Source organism: Crassostrea angulata, chromosome 4, assembly GCF_025612915.1.
Source record: "Crassostrea angulata isolate pt1a10 chromosome 4, ASM2561291v2, whole genome shotgun sequence".
Classification (NCBI taxonomy): Eukaryota; Metazoa; Mollusca; class Bivalvia; order Ostreida; family Ostreidae; genus Magallana; species Magallana angulata.
In genome coordinates, this window is record NC_069114.1 from 6,991,365 (window position 1) to 7,019,274 (window position 27,910).

At 31.7% G+C, this 27,910-nt stretch overlaps 2 protein-coding genes across 5 annotated transcripts in view; both read right to left on the reverse strand.

The window, feature by feature from the left end:
• The window catches only part of LOC128180189 (uncharacterized), a 35,952-nt gene extending 16,340 nt beyond the window's left edge, over positions 1-19,612 (reverse strand). Inside the window, exons 1-4 of one of the 2 annotated variants that reach the window (XM_052848082.1) lie at positions 19,547-19,562; positions 18,030-18,086; positions 9,086-9,190; positions 1,104-1,332 (exon numbers count right to left, since the gene is read on the reverse strand). The gene's annotated coding sequence lies outside the window, so the exon portion shown is untranslated. Of the gene's footprint in view, positions 1-1,103; positions 1,333-9,085; positions 9,191-15,578; positions 16,867-18,029; positions 18,087-19,546 lie in introns of those variants that run through there. The other variant, XR_008243201.1, reaches the window with a different exon arrangement.
• A 4,072-nt stretch (positions 19,613-23,684) lies between these two features.
• The window catches only part of LOC128180174 (excitatory amino acid transporter-like), a 28,992-nt gene continuing 24,766 nt past the window's right edge, over positions 23,685-27,910 (reverse strand). For 2 of the 3 annotated variants that reach the window (XM_052848063.1, XM_052848061.1), the window contains exons 7-11: positions 27,715-27,841; positions 27,348-27,581; positions 26,941-27,132; positions 24,219-24,353; positions 23,685-23,952 (exon numbers count right to left, since the gene is read on the reverse strand). In XM_052848063.1, the coding sequence (XP_052704023.1) occupies positions 23,760-23,952; positions 24,219-24,353; positions 26,941-27,132; positions 27,348-27,581; positions 27,715-27,841 (881 nt within the window). In that variant the 3' untranslated portion in view covers positions 23,685-23,759. The remainder of the gene's footprint in view (positions 23,953-24,218; positions 24,354-26,940; positions 27,133-27,347; positions 27,582-27,714; positions 27,842-27,910) is intronic. The other variant, XM_052848064.1, reaches the window with a different exon arrangement.

The window sequence follows — 27,910 nt, forward strand, 5'->3', positions numbered from 1 at the left end:
GCTCACTTGAGCTTTCAGCTCAGGTGAGCTAAAAATACCCAGTGGCACTTTGAAAAATGTTTTCAAAATGCCTTAAATTAATTAAGGGCAGATTCCAAATTGTTTTATTACCAGCAAAAGGTGTAACAAAACTTCACTTATATACATCCAATAGTCATGAAATATGTTTGTAAATAAGGTTTATGATACATAATCTTACTTGCAATTTTGTAAAAATTACATGTACATGTAGTATAGAGTGATACATGTATTTGTTATCAAATAGGGAAAAAATTTACATGAAGTATAGACTGCATAAATAAATTTTGTGGACGCTATTAGTAGTAACTACAGCTACCGACAAACGCGCATTTCTTGAAATTTCGAACACTGATGAAGCAATCAGAATAGAATGATCTATAAATAGAACATTTCTAAAAATAGCCTCACAAATTTCCCGAAAAATAATAGTCTATATCTAACAACGCTTTAATTTTCATTTATTCTATAATTAGAGGCTGCGTCATCAATTTCATATTTAGAAATACTGTCATCAAACCAGAAATATATTATTATACATACTAAAACAACTCTAAAAAGTTATAATCTAGATATAGAAGTAGAGATATCAGAAAAAAGTATCGGGACTGTTACGTATGAAGTTTGTTCAAACTTTACTCATGATTAAAAACAAATCTTTAACGTTTCAAACACTTCTAAACGATTGAATTTGATAAGCGATAAATCAACAACAACAAAAAATTTCAGAGAACGGTATTAATAGAACATCCTAAAAATAGCCACACGAATTTTCCGAGAAAGATTATTCTATAAATAGCAACGCTTTAACGCATTTCATTCTATAACTAGAAGCTGAGTCATCAATTCTGTTTTCAAATATTGCGTCATCAAACCAGAAAATACATAATTATATACGTCATGCTTACACAGTGCTAGATACATATGTAGTTACAACCCAGATCTAGAGAAATTATATAAAAGCACTATAACGTATAAGTTTGTTAAAACTACACTATGGATAAGCGATATATCAACAACAAAAATTAAATTAAAACATATACAAGCATTATTTTTTTAACTGATTTAACAGATAAATGTCCTACCTCTTTATAGAACCCTCCTTTTTGAGTCATGCTCCGGGACTATGTTCTAATTAAGGACAACTGGCGTGATTCGCCCGCAGTAGTTTGGGATCCCGCAAATGAAAAATTACACCATGCTTTAACTGTTTTTGCCTCGCTCTCTATCAGCTGACTGACTCTGATGCACAGAAGCGCCTTCTATTTATATCTTTGCTCAAATCCGCTGAGTAATGTTTCTACATTGTATGTTCTAAAAATAACATTATAAAATTTCCTATAAAAAGTATTCTATAAATGGCCATGATACTTTTCTTTTGTTTACCTCGGCACATCATTGATTTTAACATGGCACGTGACTGCCAGATATGTTTCCATGTCCGTCTGGAGATAATTGATATTCAGCAGTATGGCCTACGCTTCGCCTATTCTTCTCGGCATTTATAATATTTAATACAGAAAGCACGTTTCGTAAATTCTTAAGATATTAGGAATCTTTTTTTTTTATAATTGCTCTTTGAAATTACTTTTAGATTAGATGTAGCCTGTTCCAAGTTATTGAGCTGTCACATTTGCATTTGGGCGATTTTTAATGAAAATACAACAATCATACCTGTGAAAGAAGCGCAATTGAAAATAATAAAAGGGGGATAATCCAATATATCTACACTATATTGACACATTATCATTTTTTACATCGAAAAATTGATAGGATCGAAAACATATTTTTTACAGAAATTTATAATATGAAATGTTGAACATCTTTTCTCCATTCGGAAGTCACTCAGAATACCTCGCACAAATTTTCAATTATCATCAGGGTACTTTCTTCTGTTGCAATGGAAAATATCCGTAGACAACATTTTTTAGCCCTGTATTGAATCTGATAAACTAGACTGCGCGTTTCAAAAGAGAAGGCTTAAAATTGTGACATACTCTTGAACGAACATCGTTTGAACCCAAAGGTTTTCACAAATATCGAGTAATTAAGCAGCATGTAATTCGAGGATATCTTGGGACAAAGTAAAGGTGCCGATTAAATTATCGTCACATTGTTGTGTCTGGAGCGGAATAAGATTGCATCGTCAAGATTTGCTCCAACCTCATTGGAGGAAATGAGACAAAAAATTTAAAATGAAATCCCAACAATACATTGCAAGTGTACAAGGGTGCAGCAAAGATTTTCGAACAATTTGAAATATATCGGGTTTATCAATCTCATATACGGCCCTGCTTTGCCTCGCCATCTATAATATTGATTAATTCGATATATTTCTGTAGTTAGTCAGTACCAAAACTAATAAGCAATAGTATATTTCAATTTCAATTTCAATTTCAATTTCAATTTCTTTATTAACCAATTAAGGGCCCTCAAGGGGCAACATGAAGACTGTTGACATAAAACATCCAATGAACATAAAACATTCAATAAACATATACAAGAGGGAAAGAGCTGGATGATTGAAAGAGCTAAGACAGACATGAACAATTAAATAGTATATATGTATATATATGTATAATTATGTATGTTTCCATACATTCAGTATAGTGTCTTCTATATATTTATGTTAAACACCATACATAAATATGTGAAGATGAAAATGCACATACAAATTTGAAATAGTTTATCATATGATTGAAAAAATAAAAAACCAATATTTGAATAGGAAATACAAATTAAGGCAATGCCTTTTGTAAAAATTTACCAACAGAGTTTAATATATCTAATTCTTCACAGTTTAGAATCCAAAATAATTTTTGTTTATCTTCTAAACTAGTAAAATGTTTTGCTTTAGATGAAATTAAATCAAATAGTTCCTCTCTTTCTTTTGTAAATTTGCTGCATTGGATAAGAAAATGCTCTTCATCTTCAATTTTATTAAGTGTACAATTTTTGCATATTCTTTCTGTTCTAGGTGTGTTATTATATCTGCCCGATTCAATAAAAAGTCTATGCGCTGATATCCGCAGTCTACAGATTGGCTTTCTGTATTCAGGTCTTAATATAGTTAAATACTTTTCCAGTCTGAAGTTAGTTTTCAAAAATAAGTAAGTAACAAGTTTGCCATCTTTAAGTGTTTCATTTGAGTACTGCCAATCCATCAAATATTTTTTAGTCTGAGATTGTTTTAAAGAAGTAACAAAGTCTTTTTTAGAATATGTCATAATGTTTTGAATATTAAGAATGTTTAGTAGCTTTTCAATAGAGGAATACCAAGTTGTCTTTTGGGCGAAATGAAGTTCTTTACTACATACAAATGCATCTTTTAATAGAGGAAACTCTGTTGTTAAATTTTCTAATCTGTAGCAATATTTTAGTAATCTATTGACAATATCATAATGTAGAGGAAATCTTCCTAGTTCAGAAAGTGAAGCATAGTTCATACTTTTCTTATTCAACCCCAATATGGTTTTACAAAATTTGAGATGTAAAGTTTCAGCTATTAAGTTGTTATAACATTTTTGTATCAGTATATCATTAGACTGTTTTATTTTTATGTTATTGACGTTTAAGATTCCCCATATTTCAGAGCCATAAAGTAAAATTGGCTTTATAGTGTGGTCAAATACATTTAAGCTAGTCGATATCCCGGGGTTTAGACTCAGGAAGTCTTTTCGTAGTTTAAAATAAGCTTTCAGTCCCTTTTTGTGTAATTCCACCTTAGCCAGTGAGAAAGTCCCTGAAACTGCGAAATGAAGGCCTAAGTATTTGTAACTTGGTACACATTCAATATTGAAATTTTTGTAACTAAATTTATGTTTTATTGTTCTCCCAGCTTTATAAAATATAATAATTTTTGTTTTATTGGAATTAATTTGAATACCCCAGTCATCACAATATTTCTCTAAAGCATTAATTTTTGCTGAAGTCCTTCTGGTGATGATGAAAAGATTACTATGTCATCAGCATACATTAAACAGTCTATGTTTTTTGAGTATAATGATATAGAGTCAATACAGCCCTGTAAATATGATGGCAGGTCATTTATAAACATTTATGAAATAATGTGGGGCTCAAATTGTCTCCTTGACGCACCCCTAATTTGATAGGAAATGAGGAGGTAAGAACATTATCATGTTTAACACATGCTTCACTTTTCATATACATATTATTAATGATACAATAAAATTTTGTTCCCACATTATGTTGTAGTAGTTTTAGTTTCAATCCATTGTGAACAACACTATCAAAAGCTTTATGAAAATCTATAAAGCAGGCATATAATCTACCTTCTTTTGTATTACAATATTTATCAATTAAACATTTAACAATAAAACAATGATCAGAGGTTCTGGCATGTTTTATGAATCCAACAAGGGTGTATTAGATTATTTTCACTTAGGAAGTTATCTAATCTGGTGTTCAAAAAAGTATTGAAAAGTTTGCCAAGATTACTTGTTATAGTTATTCCACGGTAATTGTTTGGGTCACAGGGATCATTTGATTTAAATATAGGAGTGATATATCCCTTAGCCCATTGCTCTGGGTAATAACTAAAGGAAAAGCATAAATTAAATAGTTTCAATAAACAAGGTATGAGAAATGTGTGTCCACTTTTCAACATTTCATTGGATATAAGATCTAACCCTTTTGCTTTTCCACATTTCAAAGAAGAAATTGCAGCAGATATTTCTTTGTTTGTTATTATGTTGTCTAGTTTATTAAATATGTTATGTTTACGTTCTTTTTCTGCAAGTAGAAAATTTAATTCTCTAAATCTGTCTTCAAAGTTGTTGTCCACTGATGTATGTAAAGATTTAAAATGGTTAGGTTCTACTGGATAATTAGTTGAATCAGCTTTTTCTGCCCTTAGATCATTTACAAGTTTCCAATATTGTTTTGGGTCATCTATCTGCAAAGAATCTAGCTTGTTAATAATGTCGCTTCTAAATTTTCTATATTTCATCTTCCTTAGTTTGTTATATTCCCTGTATAATTTATAGTAGTGCCCTCTGATAATGGGGTCCTTGGGAGATTTACAATATAGTTTACCTTGAGCAACAACTCTTGCTCGCATTTTACCCAAGTCTGCGTCAAACCATTTTTTGTTTTTAACTTTATTTTTATTCTTAAAGTTTGGTTTTTTGAGCGACAGTGCAGTATATATTTACGTACATCTACCAAGTATTATTCCCTCTATTTCTTACGGAAACTTATAGTTTATTCATAGCTCTAGAGAAACAGCCAGATTGAAATATACACGCCCCGTTTATTGATTGGTCGAAATCTACTGCGGCTGAAACTGACAAGAAAGTGACAGGACCAAACTTGACACGCCCAGTTTATCGATTGGTCGAGACCTACAACTACCTAGGAAAAATCACGGACTGCACAAAATAATCATGACGACGTCAGACTCAAAGTCTCACAGGAGACGATTTGGCTGTTTCTTTTAGTTATAGTACTTACGTACATTAACAGTAATTAAGTAAATTTTCCTTACTTTTCATAATCAATTTATCAATGGGCTAAAAGAAAGATGTTAATATAAACAATAAAATGCTTTCTTTGATGATTCATTAGGGATATGAAGGTAGCGACATTGCAGAAAAAATACATTACCCGCGTTAGCGGGTTATGTAAATTTTTTCTGCAATGATTGCTACCTTCATTTTATTTTATTGTTTAAATGATCTCACTTTTAATGGCGAAAATATATAAAAGCCTTAAGTTTCTTATATGATTTGTGGGAATTTATTGATTTATAGTATGTGTTTTATAAGAATAATGTTGTATAATTTAGTATGCACTGTCCTAGTAAATTTCAGCTTTCACCAGTTTTTGCATAAGATTTCGATAGTCATACATTTCAACTAAAACCAAATTCATTCAATTAATCGAAAAGATACTGTTTTTCTGTTTTGAAAGGCATCCTCTAGTTTATCAGGTTTAATACACCTGATCTGAATACGTGTTAAAAAATAATTGGTTACGGGGACTTTCGATCCAAACGACATAAAAAGTATCCGGATGATAATGTCCAAAGGTTGTGCGAGGAGTATCGATAATTTTGAATGGAGAGTATGTGTAACTTGTCCCATTGTAAATCTACGTGGGCAACGAATGGCCGTTCTTATGAATTTTTGCGGGTGTGAAAGACTTGTATCATTGACACATCCATATATATTTGCATATCCATTAATATTGATATTTCCACACACGAAGAGCTTTATTCATTTTCTATAATCGCAATAGCTCTGTCCGAATGCGCAAATGCCTCACAAAGTCTCAGATGGCGAACTCTCCACAATTGTTAATGAAGTTTACTCGTGTATATATAGTGAATATTTTTAATAACAAAATAAATGGTGTTGAAGCCCCAATTTCGGGGGAATTAAATGCAGCCACTGTATCACATAAACTGCTTGTTTTAAACACAATTTAATTGGTTTGTTATCAGAATCTGTCACCATGCATTAGATTCATCTGTATATAGAGCAGCTGGGTTACAGAGCCGTCAGCACAGCACTGCTGGCATATCACTGTGTAATATTGCCAAGAAAATATAGTAAACCCCAATTGCTAACTTTTTAATGTAAAATTTCTCAAATTAATTTATTCTCAAATTAATTGATACAATAAATTAACAGCAGAAATTATTTATCACAGCGAATAAACCACATTTACATAATATTCAGTCATCATCATCACTCTCAGAGATTGTTAGACGCTCAATCTAGTTTTACTTCGATGCGGTTAGTTATTTCTTATGTAACAAAATCATGTCCACCGTTGAACGATTTGTTTGTAATGGAAATATTTTTAAGCATGTGAGCGTTATATTATTTCAAAGAAAAAACTAAGTGTATAAGTGCATGTTCAAGGTTATTCATCTATTTTTTAAACCATGCACCCGTCGATGAAAATATAATATCTTTTCTTTTCAAATAGGCAATGGTTATCTTTGATAAAAATGAATCAATGTTTTCAGTATTGTAATTACAATGATAGTGATAGCTTGTAATTGATAATACAAAAACAATGACATATCCCTCAGTGCTTCTTTATGCTAATATTTCCAATAGTTTGTTTTTTGGCACAGTTTGAAAGAAATAAAAAAAATGATAGAATAATGAATTATACCGTGATAAATGTCATTTTTTATATGAATATGATTTTTGATCATTGCAAGATATGATATAATGACCAATATTTTGTCAGTAAGTCAGACTTGGGACGAATTCCATTCTAAAGTAATGCATTACATTACCATTACTTCATGAATTAGGGCATTAAATTACCATTACCATTACCTAATTTTCTTGAAGTAATGCATTACATTACCATTACATGAGAGAAGTAATGCATTAACATTACCATTACTTTGTGAAAAGTCATTGAATAAGTTTTAAAAGAGTAATTTAAAAGCCAAATAAAGAGTTTTTGTAAATGTTTCATAAATAAAACATGTGTAAACATATTTACCGGTTCATGTTCCCTATAACCGATAGGGTTCAAATTTAAAGAAATATGAGCTGCAATTTTCATGCTGAATTTTTTCGTTACGAAAATGTTATTTTCTTCTAAAATGACAAAAGTACATAGTTCTTAAATTTCTGCTAGCCTTATTTTTGTGGAAAAAGCCGTTTAGAAGCTTAAATTGAAGCAAAATTGAATTATTGTCGTCCTATACAAAAATTGACCTGCTATATATATATTCCTTAGAAGAGAAATCTTTCTCCTCACAAAAATTAATGATCTCTCCAAATCTTATTTATCATAAAAGTTTAAGTTACATGCAGCCTTACCTTACAAGCAAGTTTTTGCAGCAAAATAAATTTCTAAAAAAAATACAGCTCATATTGCTTAAATGATTTATACAAGATTGCTGTTGCACTACATGATCAAAGTTTCACAGGTTTCATCTTTCAACTGCATCCTGTCGGGTGTGAAAATCTAAGATACATGTATATAAGTGTTCAGGTAATAATAGAAAAATACACGAATCTTGTATTTTCTATCAGTCCAAACTATTGTTCTTTAAATACATGTATACAACAGAGAGAGAGAGAGAGAGAGAGAGAGAGAGAGAGAGAGAGAGAGAGAGAGAGTGTAAAATTATTTTCAAATGGGTTATGATACTGAAAGTAAGTTTTAAGCTTCAAGAGATCATGGTTGGACAGTGCGTTCTTTTAAGTGCATTCATTTTTGCTTTTAAGGGTGTATGTCTGTTCTCCATTCTAATGGAACACGTACAGCCAATAGAAGGGTGGTGATTGGGGTGTTTAGCGCCTCTTTAAACAATAGAATGTTTTGATACTTAGAACAACACTGTGTACTGTTGACACATTCTTCACAGTAAAGAATTAATTGAATGTACAACTAATTTTGAGTACATTTTCCAAATGATTTAAAATTCTTAACAAGACACTTTTAAAATGTTATGAAATTGTGTTGATATAGCCAGTTATATTGAAAATTTAAGAATGGATTTTTAATTTATTTTTTAACATGCTTAATCATACAACTAAAATATTTTTATCTCAAGAATTATTTTTCTTCTTTAAAAACAATTTTTAATCAAATACAGTTTCAGTTATTCAATTCATCACGATTTTACAAATAAACTTGCATAGAAAAGCATAGTAATACAAAGTAATGCCATATAATGCCAGCATTACACCAGATTTTTGGAAGTAATGCATTACATTACCATTACTTGTAATGCTAAAATTGTTGCATAACACATTACTAGCATTACTTTGAAAATATGTTATGCATTGAAATGCATTACCATTACATTTAGCATTACCCCAAGCCTGCAGTAAGCATTTGTTATTAACACGTTCGAGGATGTATGTTTTTTTCTATGTACAAAAGTCTTAAATATCATTTGAACCATTAGAGAAAGAGTTGTTTTACTCGTTATATAGATTCAATTTCGAAACATTACAGTATAAGTTACTGTTACATATTCTGAAGAACATATGCAGTAAAAATCTCAATTGAAAAAATTGAAATACATTCAGGAGGAATGTATCCTTCAATCAAAACTTCCTCAAACCTTCTGGCAAAGTTTCTCCCCCTCTCGTCGTAAACAAGCTCGTCTAGAGTCCACGGGTCCGTCAGGTCTATGGACACAGACCACAATTATTTTTCCCTCTTATTCCTTTATACAAAAAAAAATCATATAAAAAATTCCACCGGCTCAAATGAGTTCAAATACAGCATACCTATAGAATGACACTAGTCTAACAACATATCCAAACTACAGGAAAATCAATCGAGAGGGGACTGAGATATGGCCCCTAAAATAACCCGTACCATGAAAAATTCACTTTCACTTTGGAATTTGTGTAAACATTGGCCTCTTTACACCCTTTCTATTGCGCCTGTAAAGATAATTTTACTAAATTTTTTCCTGCTTGTATTTTTTTTCAAACCTTCTTCTTTCCATCCATGCCATAAAAGGAACCAAATTCGACCATTTAGTACCCCTAGGAATTTTTGAAATAATACATACATTTTTAGAATGGAACTACTTGCGTGGTCAATGAGCACGGGGTAAAAATAGTGGTATGTGACCTAATATGATTTCAATACTTGGGTCGTACGGGTCAATCTGAATTTTCACAATTGTGTGTGGGTGAGTTATTGATTTAGAAGCAAAGTCTTATACCGCTTCAGGAGATTTTGAACAAGATATGTAACTGGATGCGTATCCACGTGATCCATACGTCACGTGATCATTCACGCTAACGGTAGAAAAAGGGTCTTTAGCTGACAGGCCGGCGGTCTCAAAATCTTCTTTATGAGGTCGTAGTAATCGGTATAAATAAAGCTAGAGTAAACACAAAAGTATTTTTACGTCTTTGAAGCATAGCTAGCAGATATGAAAGTAAAGTTCATCTACCAAGAGAATTTGTGAAACACTTATGCCCCCCCCCCCCCGGAAATACATTATTGGGCGGCAAGCCTATATTGGGGGGCATTATACATTATTGGCCGTTTACTCGGAACACGGAACAGTCAACTGAAAGTCAATTGAAAGCCCTAGAAATATGATACATATATATGTATATGTTATATATCTGACACGGTTAAGTTTTCACAACTATTATTCTCTTTGATTTGCTGCAGGGTTTTAAACATGATGGCAGGTGTTATGGTAAACTTGCTTAACGTTAAGTGTAAATATTGATTAAAATACAAACTTTCTATTGCAGCACCCCAGTCTAGAATGGGGGTGATAGTAGATAAGAAAAATCGAGGATCGATGGGGGAAGAGAGATTTCATTTGAACAAATAACTGAGCAATCAGTTGTGTTGATTAATTTATTTCCCATAAGATATAAGCTTCATTCCAGCTAAACTATCAAGTGAATATGGTATATTGTCACCAGGCAACAACTAAATAATGCATGTTGACTTACATGTACCGTTTTGAAAATATCTCAAAATCAGACTTTAAAGAAAACAACAAATCTCGGGTATCTAAAAAATAAACGTGAACATATTATACAAAAAATACCAGAAAGGGATAAAAGTATTTTCTTAAAACAGCAATTAATACATAATGAAATGATGCCATCAATTACAAATGTAAGTGTTTTCATTTGGCTTTAATAGTATTTGGTTAATGTTGTTTTTTTTCTCTGAAAATTGGCAATAATTGAAATGGTATTTCTAAAGAAGTTACTTTTTATCAGCTTGAAAACAATGAGGCTTCTCAAATTGAAGTCTTTTTAATCAGATGATATTGTATCCAAAAAGTACATAAAAGAATTTTTCAAAGACATTTATAAAGTGCAACAAGTTGCTGTCCTTTAAAAAAGGACTACAATACGTGGACCATTTGCATGTGTTTCCAACGAAAACGTGAAAGCCTTACAATAAGATTATCAGAGATTCCACCGACTCTAGCCCTCTGCTTTTAACCATTAATTTGTACGTTGTATTACGTATACATGTATGTATAGCCCTGACTTTTTATCTCAGAATTTAAAGGATTCATACTTCTAAAATAATTATGATCTATCTATGAATTAAGTTTGCATGTATAGTATCAGGCATTCGGGGAATTCTACTATTTGCGCACACATTACGATTCGCACTACTTTGATAACTATGCAGTGACGGCTTTGTGTAAATTAAAAATTTCATATTTTGATGCATTTTTCTTGAGATTTTAACTTTTATACAGTGACATAATTATTCAATCATACTTAAATGCTTAAAAAAAATTAATCGGGAAGTTCTCTAGCCTCGCCTACTATAAAAGTAAAGTTAAGTTACATGTGTATTCGGAAAACAACAAAACATTGCAAATTATGCTAGTTGATGCATGTTGTAGTTTCGGCATAACATTAACTTATTTCAAAATACTGATAGTTCATATCACATGCCAATCATTTATTAAACGTATACTTTGTTTCTGTACTGTTTACCGACAACTTTACAATTACAGCGCCTTTGAACTTATGTGTGCATACCATATGGCACGAAATCCCGATCCCGATTCAGATAAACATGTGCTAGCCTGGTTCCCTGAGCTACCCATTACGTACAGGAACCAGGCTAGCTCATGCGCAGGCTGAATTTTCCCCATAGCATCCGGTTTAACCTCGCTTATATATTTTCTGCGTGGACCTTAGGGTCCACGCAATAATCTATATACATTGTAAACACGCTTGCATTTTCATATAACTTGATTTAACTGATTATATATGTTTGGAAAATAAATTTCGTTTGTATGATGTAAAAACTAACGTTGTGAACTGGTTTACAAGTTTCAAAAAAGACATTCAACAGGTGCATGCATGAGTTTTTGAAAACAGGCATGACTCAATCTAGTTCCGATTATGTTTCTAATAAAAGTACCATAATATAAAGATTTTGTCAATAAGTATGATAAAAACATACAACACAACGTAGTTACCAAAAACGATTAGGCAAGCACAACGATATAGGAATAATTTAGTTTCTTGAATGTAAAGCATATGTATTTTCTAGTATTTTTTTTTAAATAAATAACATGAGAAAATGATTTGATTAATCTCCGTGATTTTCTACCTGTACATTTAGAGTATTCATCAACTATATTTTTACTTCAACAGAAACTCTCTTGATCAATAATTGTTTTTCCAGTGTTTAGTTTGTTAATGAACCGTGTTTTATTCTAAGTTTTAATAATATTTCTTCACCAAGATAAGATTTAACACACACACACACACACACACACACACACACACACAAAACAATTGGCAAAACCGTCTCTTGGTGAAACGTGAAACTAAGTTGCTTAGACAAAGTGTCTACGAATGCAAGTTAAATGTTTAGAATAGCTCCGCAAAAATGCAGAGAGAGAGAGAGAGAGAGAGAGAGAGAGCATTCATTTTACCTTTAAAATGACACAAATAAAAAGGTGCATTTTTTGAAAAACAAGAATAATGCATTCTAGTTTCGTTTCGATTTCTCTTAAAAGGAGGCTATTAGGTAATTTTGATTTTGTCTTTTTAAATGCTTTCCATATACAGAATATAAGGATGATGAAACAAAATCTAAAACAATTAAGCAAACAATTGTTTATGCTAATAATATATATAATATGGATGCATATGATATTTACTAGTATTTTCTTACAATTTAATAATTAAAAACATTGGAAACACATTGATTTAAATAATCTATGTGATTCTCTTTAGATGTATATTTGCGTTATTCCTTTGCTGCATTATAAGGTCACTAAGTACATTTCCTGCTTCTTTCAAATAAGAATAATGAATGCATCTTTTTTTAATATGACAATTTGACACCAGATCTAAGTTGGAGGAGAAGGAATTTTCCAACATGTTCATAAATATCATATCATATATCTTCTTTTTGATAACAAACCTCAGGGAAACTTGCATGAATAAATCAACCATGTACATCGCAATGACTATTTTTTACATATTAATTCTAAAGAAGCAGAGAGAGAGTGTGCTAGGAATGACATACAGACGACTACAGCGTACTGTGCTAACAATCCTGTAATTGATGTGGACGGCATTATCTATGACCTCATTACGCTTTTGGATATTATCCACACGATAGGAAATACGAAAGTGGGAAAGACGATATGATAAATGTTGTCGCAACAAAGTCAGACCAAAACAACAACTGATGAGTCCCCTTCCATCTATTCATACTAAGCAGCCATTGAACGCGTTCTTCCGAACAGCCGTTGGATAGAGAGGACTTTTAATCACGAAACATACACACAGAAAACAATGAGATAAGAGCTATTTTTGTCTTTTCACATGTGTGATGTGTGATGTCAAGAGCAGTGCATTTAGAAGTAGTCTAAAACTGACTTTATTTATTGTCCAATGATTGATGATGAAGCGGGCGACCACCATATGCATACCCTATCACATACATCCACTATCGGTCACGGGGATCGAACTCGGGTCGCAGCGGTGAGAAGCGAGTGCATTGCCGTCCACTACGCTACTTGGACTTTAAAAGTAGAATTAGTCTACGGAATTGATACAAGTTTGCTCCTTAACGCATTTTAGCGGATGGGTAGCCGAAGAGGTCTACATAAAGAAGTAATATTAGACAATGTGACGAACTTTTGGTGGTGGCAACAATTAGCTTATGGAACTAGTTGGACTACTAGACCACAAAATGATTCAACAATCAACAGCAAACCTAGGAGTCAAGTGGCCCTTTAAGGATGAACAAATGGATGCCAGGACAAAACGTACGTAAAAAGTGGAACCGAACTCATAAAGACATTAGTGAAGCTGATATTGTTCTAATAATTGAACCTGATTTACCATTAATAGCTAAGTCGCATTCTAGAAATCCATGCGGGCGAAAATGGACATGGGTGCGTTGCCATAGTGAAAAACGTACAGAAATCGATGACCGGTCCGATAACTAGGCCGTGTCCTTTGGAGATCAGTGACTAAATAAACGGGTTTCGAACATCGTTGTCAAAAATGACTATCAGACATGTACGTCACTTTTAAATGTTAAAATAAAAATGTTGTTTGTATTTCAATAACAAAATTGGGTAAATTCTGTTGATGTACAAGCAATCAAAGATGGGAGAATGCTCCAGAGATAACAAAATACATTAAGCTAGGAATGTCAATTATTGAATTCAACGTTATATTTGTGCTGTATTTTTCTCATTAAGAAAGAAAATTAATTTCATTGTATATATCGAGAACAGCAAGTGCCCCATTAACGAATAAATTTATACACGTTTTTCAAATTTAATAGTAATTTTTCTTTAAAAAAAATGAAATTATATAGATTTATCAGCTATATTTTTATTATCATTTTGCCAGGCATTACCATCCGATCAGATGAAACTTACAACTTATTGTTTACTTTATAAAAATAACATTACAAATGGCTGATTAAGATTTAGAAATAGATATCAGAATTTGAGACCGAAAATCTTCTGGATTTATAAAACTTGTTTTGCACTCAGTGTTACATGCACGGATTGGGGGGGGGGGGGGGGGGGGTGGAGGTTAAAATTGCAACTTATAAAATTGACACCATAGTAACATGGTTATCCCTATATGGTTTATTTGTGATCAGTAAATTCCATATGGGACAAGAGATTTGAAGAAGTGGTGGTTCAAACCTACATGTGCTCTGTTGAGTTTATATAACATAAAATAATAAAGAGCTATGGTAAGTTATGACAGTATCGAAAAACCGTCTTAAGACTAAGATCTTTCCTAAGAAAAATCTGAGACATATCTTAGTCTTAAGATGCCTTTATGAACATACCAAGTGGTAACAAAGATCATGTTTTAAATCTGAAGCTACTCAATGTAACAGATTGATAGCTATATAAACTGTTTGTCTGAATAGGGTATGGCAAATATGTACTTCAAATCGTAACCAACACTTTCACTCATTTTAATTTGCTATTAATCTGAAACCTGTCAAAATATCTATCTCCAAAAAACATAACCTTTTTCCAGCATCCGAAACAAATTCAAGTTTGCCTAGTGCATAGGTATCATGTGATGCACCATCCATGCAAATTTGGTGACAATTATTTGATTACCAGATGCAGATTTAACCTACATCTGGTCAAACTAATAAATCATATAAATTGATGTTGGTGTTAAATTCGTAGGACAAAATCATATCCTTAAAAATATGATTTTTTTTGGTTGACGTTTTTGTTGTTGTATTTAGAGGCTTTGACATCGACAAAGACGTTGACTGGTTCATCGCATCTACCAGTGCTTGTTCTCTTTGAGTAAACAATAGTACATCTAGATCAGTCATAAACAAAAAAAGACAAAACTCCTCATGAAGAATCGCCAAAAATAAACGTCAGAAAAATCAAATGAAAACCAAGTTTATTTAATATTAGTTATGATATACGCTTTCCATATACATTACATAACATTTTATATTTATATTTAGTAATAGATATTACACATACTTTATATTGTAGTTATAATGATAAAAAAATCAACAATGAAGGCATGCATATTTTTTATCATTCCTTTAGATAAATGTCTTTTAAAATTATGTTTCATACTTTCTTCATGTAATGAAAATTATTTTTACGGACAAAAATTCAACGAAAGCCTCCAAAATACACATAATTAAAAAGCGGATGAAACAAAATGTTTCATATAATGGTAACGCAATTAGAAATTATCTAAAAATTAATTAAGTGAGTTAAAAACAACTTCGCTGTTAACATCAACAGCTGTTGGATGTTGAACTAATTTTTATAGTACGGTTAGATATTTCATTTATAACGATATTATACTAATATCCAGGAAGGCCTTAAACGATTGTTTATGGTAACATTTTAATCGGGTAAGAGTAGTAAAAATATATAAAAGAATTATTTAAAAAAAATAAATGAACGTATACGAGTATATGTACATGTACATGCGCTGGGTTAAAAATGTATTCTCTAAATCTGTTTTTAACTTACTATGAGAAAGATATGTTTTTTTGTTTATTTATATGTATGGTTACATTATATACCATTATGATAAACAATGATTTTGTTTGACAAAAGATTTTAAATTATTTTATAGATGATTAAACGTCAATATTTTTCTTATCCAAGTTTTTTTTTAAGCTTGATCATTGATATGGAATAAATACTTTGACAGTTAATAATTAAATAAAGTAAAGATGCGTTTCCTTTATTATACTGCTTGATTTTAACTATACTTTACAGGTTTTTAGCGGAGTTTAAACCAAAAAAAAATACAAAATGAAAATAAAAGGGAAAATTAAGGTAACAGTCAATGTGTAATGCTTATACGGTGTTAAATAAGCTTACAATTGAGATAAATTTCTTTTTCATGTTATACAAGTTCCAAGTCGATACATTTTTAACAACAAAATATTTTCAAGTGTAATATTTTCTAAAGAGTGTCATTTATTAGATGATTGCATTTAAAATCAATCTTCAATTGACAAGACTGAAATACATTCTGGAGGAATATGTCCTTCGATGAGAACTTCGTCAAATTTTCTGGCAAAGTTTCTCCCGCTCTCGTCGCATACAAGCTCGTCTCGAGTCCTCGGGTCCGTCAGGTCTATGATTTCGATACTTGGGTCGTCCGGGTCAATCTGAATTTTCACAATTGTTTGTGGGTGAGTTATTGATTTAGACGCAAAGTCCATTATCGCTTCTTCAGATTTGCTACAAGATATGTAACTAGATGGAGGCCCACGTGATCCATTTGTAACGTGATCGTTCACGCTCACAGTAGAATTAATGTCTTTAGCTGACAAGCCATCGGTCATAAAGTTTTCTTCTTCTTCAGGTCGTAGTAATCGGTACAAGACAAGCTAGAGTGAAAACAAAAAAATTACTTTTTATATCATAAGATCTCTTTTTCATCCTATTTCCAATGACACAAACACATGCAAACAATCAAAGCTTATTTTAGTACATATGGGTATCTATAATTGTCACCTTTTGATTTTCATTTTCTGTCAGGGCTAGCACACAATATAACTTTAGACAGCAAAGATACATAACTCAAAATTACTATGTGTATTTAAGACAGGCTATATTGACCAAACAGTGAAATGCTATTTTTTAGATGAATTTTCTCCTCTTTTTCAAAATATTTTACATGCAGTTAAATTGTAAACAAAATGTAAAGTTGCAAGCATGATGATCGAGAAGATATTTATTTCAAAAGAAATTTAGCTACTATGGTCAATGTTTTCAACTTTGGAGTTGGCTATTGTTCTTGTTGATGTTTTCAAAACTCTCTTTATGCAGACAAATTGATTGCACGTTTTTATTTTTTTCACCTCTGTCAAATACATTCAATTCAGTCCTTTTGTTAGCAATAGACATATATAATTGTAATATAAAGCAACAGTTTCTAAAAAAGATGCATTTACCTTGTGATCGGGAATAACATTGCATAATCGGATTCGAATACCATACGGTGTATGAGTTCACATGAATTTTTATGGGAGAAATATTCATCGGATGAAAAGGCAAATTTAAGCACTAAATTTGTCACAAAAACAACTGTTCATTTAATATTCAGTATTCAAATAGCCTGAAAAATATTTAGATTCTGTCGACATGATACACAGTTTCAGGATAAACATGTGCCACTTAATCATCTGAGTGCCATCTAAAAGCTAAAAAAGGTGCATAAACGTCATGCTTTTCGATACAGCTAACATTTTGCAACTACTAATATCTTTAATATGCTGCAGGGTATTAACACTAGTAGGTGTCAAGAGAAAGTATCCTCACGTTTATAATTACATTACTTATTCATTAAATTTACAAACTTTCTATCGCAACATCCCAGTCTTTAATACTGGAGAAGATAGCAGAAAAATACATGCTCGACAGGGCAAAACAGAAGATTTCGTTTAAAAAATGACTGAGCAATAAGTTAAACTAAATTATTCACCCCAGCAAAACTATCTAGTGAAAATGTTAGTGTCATCGGGATACAACAACATGTTTAATTACTTACCATTTCGAAAATATCAAAAAGTCAGAGACTCCAAAGAAAACAACCAAAGCTGGGTATCTAGAAATAAACGCATTATTATACAAAATAATATCTGTAAGGAATAAAAGTATGTTCCAAAACAACAATTTAACAAAATGAAATGATGCCATAAATCTAAATGTTTTCATATGGGTTTAATAGTAATTGGAATTGGTTTTACGTATTTACTCTGCAAATAAAAGCTTATATATATATATATATATCTATATCTATATCTATATCTATAAATATATATATATATATATATATATATATATATATATATATATATATATATATATATATATATATATATATATATATATATATATATATAAGTCAGGAACGAAAGTATGTTTCAAATCAACAAGTAAACATAATCTATAGTTCAATTATAAAGTTATCATTATATGATACCCTGAATTTTAAAAGTGTTGTCATTTGGGTTTAATAGTATTTAGGTTGGGGTCTTTTTTTTCCTTTCACTGATCACTAATGTAGCATTATGTTTTGTGTAATGAAAGAATTAACGTTGTGAAATGTTTTATAATTTTCTGAAATTAAACATTCAACAGGTATTTCCATGTATTTCGGAAAACTGGAATGACGCATTCTAGTTTCGGTTCTGTTTCTGATAAAAGTGCTGAATGTTTTAGAAAAAATCTGAAATAAGACTTTAAACTGCAAGTGCATATATATATATGTATCCTTTAGAATTACAATAAAAGGGTGCATTTTTCGATTAACAAGCATAATGAATTCTAGTTTCGTTTCCTTTTCTTTAAATTCAGGGTATTATAAAACTCTGTCGATTTTTTTTCCATTTCTATGTTTTGATTTATAAAATAAAGGGACGATAAAATAACCCAAAAATATAAAATTTAATTCAAAACAGTTAAGCAAACATTACTTTATATTTGTTTCAGTAAAGAAATACGGATGAATATAATATCTTTTTGCTAATTAATTCTCGATAATTAAACGAATAAAACATTGAGAGAATAATCTTCATGATTTACTACTTGTAAATTCGACATATTCCCGAGCAGTACTTTAGATTAATATAAACCTTTTTTAAATTCAGTGTATTTCTCAGATTTTAAATTTCTATACATTGATACATTGATTGTGTTATCTGCGTTTTGATAAGAGTACATCATTATCCAAAAAAAAAGAATTAATGAATAAACAGTTATATATTTGACAGACATGTACATGTATATTGTTTTTTTCCATTGTCATATAAATATTATTTGCAATAATTAATCAAATCATTTCATTTTGCTCTTCAAATTCTTTCATTCCTTTGCAAAAATAGTGTTAATATTCTAATTTATGAAATGTAAACACAAAAAGAATAACATTTAAAGAAATAAAGAAAAAGTTTGCCTGTAGAAATGTAATAGCGTTTTATTTTGATTTGTCTTATAAACATAAGAACCATTAAACACTCAACACTCTAAACATGTAGATCACTTATACACCATTTAATTTCCTACCTTACGTTCCTCTGGGTTATCTCAACGATATAGCGTCTCCTTTGCCTACCTGCAATGATATCAAAGATTATGTTTATTGACACTTCATTTATGCTTAAAGTTAAGGATTTATTTTTAGATATTTACGTTGTTTTTTTTAAAGTTATTTTATTGGTTGTTTTTTTTTTCTTAAGATATTTGTCACATGATAGAATGCTTTCATAAGTGCAAATATTTTACAAGGTGGAAAATATTTTTTCCGAAAACATTCTATTTTCTTTTCTGTTTCCCATGAAACGGATGCCTGATTTATTGATTTTTCTGTTTAATCTCTTATTTTCAAAAAAGTTTTTAAAAGATCTAAGAAAGTATTTTGATAAAAAAATTTTAGTCTGATATATTTAGTCTATTCAGACTTGGCATTATTTTCAATTGTATTGTTATACATGTAGTTGCTGATGAGGTCATGGATGAAGTCTATCATAGCAAGTTAAAGTTGATTGCTGAAATCTTAAAAATATATATCGGTATTCACAAACTGAATTATAATTTGGTTGACTTTTGGGAAGACAATTTTAGGAAGAGACACGGTGTAACAGGTACTACCGTTGAATTGTTCAATGCGAGCGTGAAATTTGATTTTCGCTTATGACATTGCACTTGCATAGTTTTTAAAATACATTAATATACAGCATAGCAATCTTTTGACCTTACTGTCCATAATATGGTGTTTAAAAATTGAATTACGTGAACTTTAGAAGCAAAATAATTGTAGAATGTATAAATATATATGCTATAATATCATGCATGTTTACATAACATTGAGGTCTGATGAGTCAACCATATTTAAATGAAGTAATCACCAAACTTTAAAAATGTGTATTTCTAAATTTGTGTGAGGGGTGGAGGCATAAGTGCAGTGCATATATGTTTCATAATTATGTGTTTCAATTTTTCATACAAACAGTTATTAGAATACTAGTATATGAAAAATTATCAATAAACTTTACACTACATATATTATTTCATTGCAAAATATTCAACCTGAATTGAAATTTCATATAATATAAGTAGCTTTTAACCCCCCCCCCCCATCGTTTAACAAAGGAAAAGAATATTTAGCAAATTTGAAACGGGACACCTTATCTATATATCCTGCCTGTATCGTTTCTCTACAAGATATTGGAGTAATATTTCCCATAAGTTTTAAATGTTTATATAATTTCCCTATTTTCAGTAATTCTTTTCAGATTGTTAAGCTTGGGTGGCACACACATATAAAAATGCTACAGATGGCGCATGACATGCATTTATTTTAGAAACAGGTTTACCTTTCCTGCCTTTGTTTTTTTTTTCACTGCCATTTCATTGTATCATTCTTCTGATTTGTACATGTATTTATCCAGCCACGATGTATTTTCCTCTAATGTTGCTGTATTATCGCACAATATTTGTGATCGATCAATTTTTGATTCATTATTTTATATTGAAACCACTTTTAGAGGGACATGGTCACGATTTTAGTCAAAGATCATTTTTTAGATTTTAATGTTTATTATTACTTATTAGTTTAGTTACTGACTCACTACGGAAATATATTGAGTTGATCAATCTCATAGATGGCGAGGCGAAGCAAATAAATATATTTTCGTAGTGAGTCAGTAATTAACCTAAAAGGTGTTTTGTTTTCCCGAGGACTATCAAGCGACATATTTATTCACAAATAGCGATGATCTACGCAAAGCCATGTACAAGATGCCTAACATCTCGTCCAATTTAACTTATTTAAACTCTTCAGAATTGTCAATCTCACTTTTCAAATACTCTTTAAAAATCTTTGCTTCACCCATGTTTACTTACAATGTTTTGTTGCTATTCAATTTTAAATTTTTTTCCCTTTCCTCTGTAGAGATTTGAGCAAATTTCAACGCTGTCATTTTGTTCTGCTCCAGACAAAACAATGTGACGTCAATATTCTAAGGGCAACTACTCCAGTTTTAAAGAATTTCAAGGAGCAACTACTCCTAATACTTTAAGAACTTACGGCATGCGGTTTATGTATTAAATACTATGACATGTCGAAATGAGTAAGCGAAGCGTCGACCAATGACGGCCATATTGCCTAATATTATTTCTCACAGAACAAATATAGAGATATATGAGGCAATCACGTGCTATGTTTAAACCAATGAAAGTGTGACATTTCAGTCCAAGGGAAAACAAACTACTTTAGTAAGGCATTTTCAATAGGCATCCAAAATGTTTAGTGTCATATGTTGAGTTCGAAGCAAGTTACTAAGCTTACACGTATTTGCTATGTAAGCAAAGCTTTTGTTTACATTTTGATTTTTGAAGTAAAAATTCGATCTTTATACCTAAAATGAATGTGTTAAATGTTAAGAAGTGTTTATTTATGCTTAAATTGAATAAGAAGATAGATAAATCAGATGTTTCCCCAGTAAATTAAGCCTATACCAACAGTACATGGCACGAGCCTTGTTTACAGGATAAAGAATTGTGAGCCCTGTATTTTGCTTATAACTCTACGACTAACTCTCAAATTTCATTTAATCATTAAAAATATACTAACATTCTTTTTTGTTTCTTCTTAAAGTTTGTTCTTTTTATTCACATTGCGTCGATGACTTTTTTTTAATTTTTAGCCTCATTGAGATAGCAACCTCCTTGGGGTTTTATTGGCTCTTCAAACACTTCCAGGTAGTTTTAGTTGCCAGACTCCTGATTATAAGAATATATCATTTATCTTCAAAATACAGTGCTTTGTTTGAATATTTTAATGGTAACCCAAACATTTAATATCAGTTTTTAAGTTATATGAATGTACAGAGTTTAAAGTCTAAACAAGGCATGTCTTGTTTTTTGCTTCATTTGTTAGCTCACATGAGCTGAAAACTCAGGTATTTTGCTTGCAACTCAATGTTTAAAAGTTGAGAACGCATTAACAATACTTTTATTTATAATTTTAGATGTTAACAATTAAAAAATGAAATTAGAAAATGTGGAACTCAAATTCAAATACAGTACTTTATTTAGATATTAAAAAATGTCTTGCTTTTGTTTTCATTTGTTAGCTCGTTTGAGTTAAAAATTAAATTAATGTTTTCTGATTACCTATTGTACCGAGTGCATCTATCTCTTAGGCTCGTTTTATCTTTCATTCTCCAGAACCACAACGCCGATTTCCACCAAATCTTTTTTTAAAGTTAAATATTGTATTAACCCGGACAAGTTGTTGACTGTAGAACACTGCACGGGAAGTCAACCAAACTTTGGTCAAAGCTAATAAGGTGAAGGAAACACAGGTTTAATAAAAATAAAGGCCACAACCAATTTTAAAGAGAGATAATGAAAATTGTAGAACATTTGCTACAATCTTCTTCACAAAAGCTATTAAGCCCGAAAAGCTGAAACTTGTTTGGAAGCATTCGTAGGTAGTCTACATTCAAATTTCGATCTCCGGGTTGGGTGGGAGCACAATTAATGGTTGAATTTTTGTATAGAAATAAATATAGAAATTTCTTTAAAATAGATTTTATCATATTCCATCTGGCAAGAAAAGCTGTATCTTTAGTGGAAGCAATATCAAGTAGGTATGATACAAGTCTGTTTAAATCATAATCCCCAGGGGTAGCATAGGGTCGCAAAAGAGGCTCATTTTTTACATAGGCAAGAAAAAGTTTTAAAAATCTTCTTCTTAAAGATCATTTAGCTAGAGGCATTTAATAAGACTCAAACGTAAAGTCGTTTTCCAATTAACCAAAAATCAAACAAGCCAACCCCGTATACAATCAGCAGATATATCTCTAAATATTGATATAAATTAAACCAATAAAAAATTTGCGAGTTTGTGGTTTAGAAAAAAAATCATAAAAAACTTCCAAAACATCTCAACAAAAAAGTCAGTAAATGGTCCCCTGTGGTGAATATTCCCTGTACGTAGAAGCAATGAATCCTTATAAAAGACAAAATGTAAATATTTTGATTTATTAGTTTAGTTAAGTGTTCATAAGCAAATTTATAGTATTGTACAAAATGAAAAGCTGTTACAGTGAATGAAATTTGGTATGATTACACATCAATCCACTCATAAATTTCAGAAGCATGCTAACTCTGCGGTCAAGTTTTTTTTTATTGCTCAATCCGGGACCTCAAGAATTACACTTCACTGGTGGTTGTACTATGAATTCCATTTCTTCCTCAATTATTTCCGGTCCTAGTGTTGTTTTGGTGCCTCGTCAACTGAAACGCTGCAATTACGGGTCTCTGGTGCATGCACTATGAGTTCCATTTCCTGTTCAAGCATTCCCAGCTCTTTTGTTGTCCCGAGATCCTGTCCACAATAACGATGCGCAATGGCAGCACAGCAGGTGTGACTTAAAACATTTGCAGCAGTTCTGATTCGATCCCTAAAAAACAATGAGAATAAATATTTTTCTATTATTTTTTTAGTTTTCATTCCTTATTTACTATAATTTAATTTTTGTTTGATGAATCACAGTGAAAGATTTTTAAAAAGCATAATAATAAAACTTTAGTGCAGGATAAAGAAAAAGTAAAATCGAAGAATTTGTTGTTTACCTTTGTACCAAATGTGTGACTACTGCTGTGTACGTCATATAATGTATGCAATATGTTGGAACATTTGAGTTTTTTGTCTTCCTAAAATACTTACAAGAACCATTCCACGGCAAATAGCAGGGACACGGCGTTAACTGGAATGTTGAGCGAAGTCAGAACCATGATGAGGGTGACGATACTGGCGCTAGGGACAGAGGGGAGGGCGAGGCTCGATATCGAGGTCACTAAACTGTAAACGAAAACAGTTGTGATGTCAGCTGTAAATAAAGACAGTTCTGTACAGTATCTATCACACCAAACCTAACACTAGAAGAGTAAACCCCAACTAAACCTCTAGTTAACTTTTGGGATTTACTTGGGATTTTCTCTGGATTTGCTTTTTGAAAATTTGGGTCCACTCGTGACTTACTTTGGGCTTACCCGGGGTTTACTTTGGGTTTACTTTGATTTGCTTTTGAGGTAACCTTAACGCACTGAAGTTTGAAGCAGATCCGTCTTTTTTCCTATCATCCTCTTGCCTGTTATTCCTGCCCCTTGTATAATCTGAATATACAGTCAATGTCTGTTTTTAATGGTAAACCTCTGACCGGGTTTACTCTCTGTGTCCACTCTGAATTTATTTTTGGATTATTTAGTGTTTACTCTGGGTCCACTCCAGTAAACCCGGAGTAAACCCAGAGTAAGCCCAGAAAATAAACCAAGGGTTTAGTTGGGGTTTACTTTCTTTTAGGTTGGGTCCGATCGGTACTGTAAAGTTACTGAAGAGTAACAGTAACTTAAACTACAAGCGTGATGACCAGGTTGGCTATAACTGTCAGTAAAGTGTAAACACAGATAAAAACGGAAAATAAGACTAATATATGTTTTAGGGTGCGACCGTTGGGGCGAGCGCAGCATGTGATCAAACTATGAATTATGATGAATCAATAAAAATAAAATTAACAACGTAAATAAAGATTGCAAAATAAAATAAACATACCTAATTTTTCAGTAAATTTACAATAATCATAGTTTATAAGATTTGTTATTTATTTATTTATTTTTAAGTAGAACAATAGTTCAATCTCAGATACAATGTTGTTAAATAATACAGATTTTAATATAAATGTTCTTTGCACTCTATCTCCTCTTTTATAGTGATTGTAACGTACGTCAGTTCATCCCCTTTTTTGCGGTAGACATTTTTTCTTGAACTTACATACAAAAATTGACTTATCATAGAGCCCCCCCCCCCCCCCCAGTTAAATATTTTTTTTTTCAATTTACACATAGAAAATCGACTTATCATGGAGTTGCCCCCTCCAATTTAAAAAAAATAATTTTTTTTAATTTTAAATTTACGCATTAAAATAATTTGCTTATCATATACAAAGAAAACGGAGTTGCCCCGCACCCCCAACCCACCTTGGGATTGGGAGCATGTAATAAATGGAATTAAAAATAAAGAAACCATTGAACTGCTAAAGAGCTGAAGAATTAGAATTTTCATGATTTTGAGAATTATGCTTTATGAGGCTGCCATCCACCCGCCCATCCCCTTTTAAAAAAACGATGCTATGTGTACGTTTCTGGAAACTAACGTTACCGTAATTATAGTGAATAAAATAAATGTTAGCATTCATGCAAATGAGTGCAAGTTACAACTGTTCCTATATCTGAAGAAATGTCCTCATTCTTTAGCTTTGCAAGATTTTGAGAGGATTTTCAGCAGATTTACAATAACTTCAGTTAGAGTAATTTCCCCTTATTGAGACGTCAAAGTTCACGTAAAGTGTCGTCTAACTCTTTAAAACTCCCCCGAGATATGAAAGATTTTAAAAAAAAACTTTGGAGGTAACATTGATTGTATGTCGTATACATCGTTATTGTTTTTATTGTCCTGCTGGTTCTCGTGAGAGTGTGAAGTGATAAAAATTGCTATGATTACAGGGAACTACTGGGATGATTAAAACAATGCATTACTGGTCCGATTTACTGACGCCAAAAGAATCCGCTGAATGAATGTGCAACTTGTCCGAATTTTCTATTCACACACGCCTTGTCGGTAGAGCTCCCTTCGCGACGGTGCTGGCGCAGCGCCAGCGAGCTACACTCGCTATAAGTACACTATAAACAAAAGATGGGCAGCTATACTGTAACGTAAACTAAGAAGATGGAGAAATGTAAACGGCAGACGACAGGACAAGCCTGGCTTGAGATGTCAGCTTATTGCAAACAGAAAACGAAAATTAACAAATACACAAAAAACTACGCAAACTATGATAAGGTTTGGGTGCCAATTCCAGTAATAACTGTAAATGAAAGACAAAATATTACATTTAACTGTAAAGAAAAAGTCGAGATTGATAACTGCCGACAAAACACTTCCATTGATTTGAGTAACAAAAAACAAATTGCAGGGCAAGATATCTTAAGTTTATCTTTATGGAACTTGTAAGCATAAAAGTAGATGTAAAAGTACAGCAAACAAAAAAATTGCATACAGCAAAAAGATCTTACGTACAAGACATTTTCTACAATCCTGAATAAAAAAGACCATTACGTTTTGCCTGTGGGGCAAGACTGGCTTAATCTAGAAATCAACAACACAGTTATGTAAACTATGTTAACTTTAATTTCAGATTTACATTTTTTTTACATAACATGCTTCTTTAATACGCTTAAAATACGGTAAGGTACATTAATGAACATATTTGTTCTAATTATTTTTTCATGTGGAGAAATAATGTTAACTTTAAGGTTTCGTGCAGTGTAAGCAAAATATTGGACATATTACATGAGAAAAAACATTGATAGTTCTTTTTACAGATACTCACAAAAAAGTTGCAACTTTTCCAAATACCAGCGGAATACCGGAAATGCTTGCAATAAACATAACTGAGGCGGTGATAAAGAGGGCGCTGCCATCAGCGTTAATCGTCGCACAGAAAGGAATGACAAATCGACTGACCCTCTTGTCGATGTGATTATTGTCACAAGCCTCAAACATTTCTGGAATAGCTACGGCTCTTTAAATAAAATAATTATATGTTTGGAATAATATTGTTTTTATTGGATTTATGCTAAATTATCTTGCTTTTCTAATGTAATTTATTCGCTAATAAGTGTTTTAATGTCAATATTATCGTACAATTGCCTGTATTTTTATATCTGATGGAAAACTGCTTCTCGTTTTTAAAAAATATACTGGTTACAAAAATCAAATGTCATACAATCATCTTACGAGCTGGTGGCAGCGAATCCTATCAGCCAGGCACGTCCAACACTTATAAAGAACGTAAAAGGGTTTCTTCTTAAGGTAAGGAAAAAGATAACGGACAGAAACACCGTCTGGTGAAGAATAATCCCAAGAGTAACAGTCAGAACATACAGTCCAAGGTTGGAGAAGGTGCCTATGACGTCACGGGTACCTGCTATGGAGCTTGCGATTAGACTGCATACACCAAGTGGGGTTATCCTATGTAAAAAAAAATATATTATACTATTTTATAGTTTGTACTGTGGGTCGTAGTTATATGTATAGGTGTTTTAAAACTTGTGACTTGTGTAAGAAACAATATGATACATGGCTACCAAGGGGTTGGCCTTACCAAAGGAACCATCGGAGCACATATAATACGATCTCGTTGCCAACTGCAAAGAACTCCAGAAACGGTTTGGCTTTCTTTCCCAGTCTGCCAGCAGCCGTTCCCACAAACATACAGACAACGATTATACCTATAAAATACCCGAATAATCATTTTTAGGTATTTTCTTCCTTAGGCAGTAAGAATAATTGAGTCAAAA